Source organism: Olea europaea, unplaced genomic scaffold, assembly GCF_002742605.1.
Source record: "Olea europaea var. sylvestris unplaced genomic scaffold, O_europaea_v1 scaffold6289, whole genome shotgun sequence".
NCBI classification, from domain to species: domain Eukaryota; kingdom Viridiplantae; phylum Streptophyta; class Magnoliopsida; order Lamiales; family Oleaceae; genus Olea; species Olea europaea.
In genome coordinates, this window is record NW_019264648.1 from 9,007 (window position 1) to 12,061 (window position 3,055).

At 34.6% G+C, this 3,055-nt stretch overlaps 1 protein-coding gene and 1 long non-coding RNA gene across 2 annotated transcripts; one reads left to right on the forward strand and one right to left on the reverse strand.

The window, feature by feature from the left end:
* Window positions 1-77: 77 nt before the first annotated feature.
* On the forward strand, window positions 78-1,026 carry LOC111389842. Its single transcript, XR_002701806.1, has 3 exons — window positions 78-365; window positions 447-515; window positions 771-1,026. It is a non-coding gene; the product is annotated as an uncharacterized LOC111389842 (long non-coding RNA).
* Window positions 1,027-1,507: 481 nt separating this feature from the next.
* On the reverse strand, window positions 1,508-2,980 carry LOC111389840 (pentatricopeptide repeat-containing protein At2g15690, mitochondrial-like). Its single transcript, XM_023014815.1, has one exon. The coding sequence runs from the start codon at window positions 2,843-2,845 to the stop codon at window positions 1,625-1,627; it is 1,221 nt and encodes a 406-aa protein (XP_022870583.1). The 5' UTR covers window positions 2,846-2,980; the 3' UTR covers window positions 1,508-1,624.
* Window positions 2,981-3,055: the final 75 nt, after the last annotated feature.

Consider the following 3,055-nt stretch of genomic DNA (forward strand, 5'->3'; position numbering starts at 1 on the left):
CCCCCCCCCCCCCCCCCCCCAAAAAAAAAAAAAAAAAAAAAAAAAGGATTAGTGAAGACAATTAAAACTCTCACCTCTTAACATCTCAAATCGATGCATAGTCATCCATTAACTTTAATAGTTATGTAGCATTCGTTTAAAAGTTGAATGCATAATCTCTAAAAAAAACTTTTGTTTCTCAAGTTAACATTTTTACCTAAATCCCTCATCTGTCATTACAGTTGATAGTGAAAGTTTTTTTCCTTATTTATACAAAACAGTGAAACTGACAAATTGTTCCTTTCATTTTGTCTCTGGCAGTGGAATCACCCTTACAAAGTTAGTCAGAGTGATTGTTCTTTGCTTTTCAAGGAGAAGTTTTTGTGGTAACTGATCTTGCATACTAAGAGTCATTCATTAAAGAAGCCAATCTATTATAAGTATTAGATTGATTCAATGTTTTGCAGGTTTACTATTTTAAAATGTACCTATCTTTGGAGCTTCTTGGTTTCTTGCACGACCTAGTTTTATTGCCGGTAACTCTGTGTGTTGCTTATCTGTTTTATTTTTCCTTCCATCAATTATTTCTGAAAAAAAGAAAAGAAAAGATAAAAAGGTCTTTGAGAATCTTTATTTTCTTGATTTTTTCTCACTACACCTATTTGCCAAGCAAACAACTTCTCCCTCCACTGCAAATATTGCCTGTTTCTTAACACAATTCTTGACTAGAGGAAATGATTGCTTATCATTTTTATTTTTTTTTATTTTTATTTCATTCAACTTCATTGCAGGTACCATCGAGCATGTTTGGTCCACCATTGAGGCGCATGCTCGTAGAGAAGCACGAGGATCAGCCATCAACACCATCACAATTCTAATCCAAAGAGCTGCATTTGTAGGAAAGATATTTTTATTTTTCGTTTATTTTCTCTTTTCCTTGTATAGGGTAGTTCCACGTAACTGGAGAGTTCATGTGTAGCGTCCAAATGTATACGATTACATTTGTTCTTTTGAGAATTACAAAAAGAAAACATAGGCCCCGTTTGTTAGTAATTTTTTTCAAAATGCACTTTTCTCTCTCTTCTTTTCAAGCACACATTCTTTATTAAAATAATATTACACGTAAATTAAAAACTTTTTCTTATTTCTCAACCACACATTTCACATCAATTTACTAATCTAAAATGCATTTTTACATAAAAATGTCTATCAAACACCCCCATACAGTTATCTTTGAAATTTAGCATTCAGATATCACCAATGAAAATGCAGAATTGTGAGTTTCAATCCAAGCGAAAACGTGTATCGGTTTCTGATACATGTTAGACTCGGTGCTTCATACGAGAATATCCTATGTCCATACCCTTTCTCTTCTGTTATATTTGCTTAGCCATTCTCTCATTGTCTAATAGCCAATCTTTTGCTGCTTTCAGTATCTGTTGTTAAATTGACCTACTTGTTTCATTCCTTTTCTGAGGGTTCTTTTGTATGGAAATTCTGATATTTCTACACATCTTTCTACCATTGATAAACAAAAAATTACAGTTTTTTATGCCAACATTGATGAAGAAAATGCATTTTTGACATGATATGTGACTAAAAGAAAGTGGGCAGCTGAATACCTATCATGGGACACATTCTCGTTCTACCAGAAATCTCCACAGGAGCACTTCCCATCCCTGAAATGATGAAACCTCTTGTTATCTCTAACAACGAATTCTCGTTTCTCAAAGCTTGACAAGATCTTTACAAAATTATGACAATCTCCACAAATCCTTAGGTTCTTTATAATCCTCAATGTGGTTCCTGCAGGTGTACTGATAAGCCCATAAGCTATGGCTAGTCTTTCACTGTGATAAAGCAAGGCTTTCTCTTTTGCTTCTTCATCAAGATCATGGAGTACATATCTTGTGTCAGGTACATAACCAGCTTTCTTCGCCTCATTGCTCAACAACCTGAGTTTCTCATATGCCTTTTCTTTACCTGGAGGTGCGCTTTTTCTGTTCGATTCTGGGTTTTCGTCTATAATTTTGTTCTTGTTTAGCTTCATACCTGGTTTTCGACTCATTTGATCTTTAGCTTCAGTTCTTAAATGATTCTCTAGGAACCCCCAAACCTTAGCATTAGGTTTATAGGAAAAATGAGAGAGAAAGTATTCCCTTGACTCTGATATTGTCTTGTACTTTCTGTGAAGATTAAGAAAACTCAAATAGTGCTCCAAAGATGGACGAATTCCATAAATCCTAGTCATTGATTCAAAATATTCTTGCCCTTTCCCCAAATCCCCCAAGTACTCACAAGCCTTTAGAACACCAAGAAACGTAATATCATTTGGTTTGATCCCGTCTTTTATGAATCTGGAGAAAACTTGAAGAGCTACTTCTCCTTCTTCATTTTCCGCTAAACCTGTTATCATTTTGTTCCAAGTATCCAAATTTTTGAGCAGCATTTTATCGAAAACTTGATAGGCACTACTCGTCCTACCTAGTTTAAAGTACATCTCAATTAACTTGTTGAACACAATAACGTCAAAATCTAGTGAGTTTCTCTGTATGTATTCATGAATTCTTTCCCCAGCTTCCAGGAATTTCATATCCACAATGGCTTTCATTAGTTCGATTACATCTTGTGATTCTGCAAGAATTCCATTGTTCTTCATCTCGTCCAAGGCTTCAAGAGCTGACAGAACATCCTTTTCTCTGCTCAATTGCTTGCTCAAGACAACATTTTGTTGAGAGAATTTCAGAATCCCAATTGGGATTTTTTTCTTGAATGTAACTTTCTCCAGAGGAAGTGTGAAGAAGCCTTTGACCAAATGCTTTGAGGAGAAACTCAATGGAGAAGCCATGGCGGATCCTTGAGCCATTTATATGGAAGATAGCAATTGCATTTTGTATAAATTGTCTTATCCTCCTTTATGTCATCTGAAAGACCTCATTTTACAAATATCTTGCACAGAATATTGTTGCCAGAAACAGGTTAAAATAAAACGGTTGAAAGACTTGGTAATTTGCAAATTGATTTATAAATTTAGTCGAAATCAAAGATAATTTTAACTACATATTTGTCATTTTCA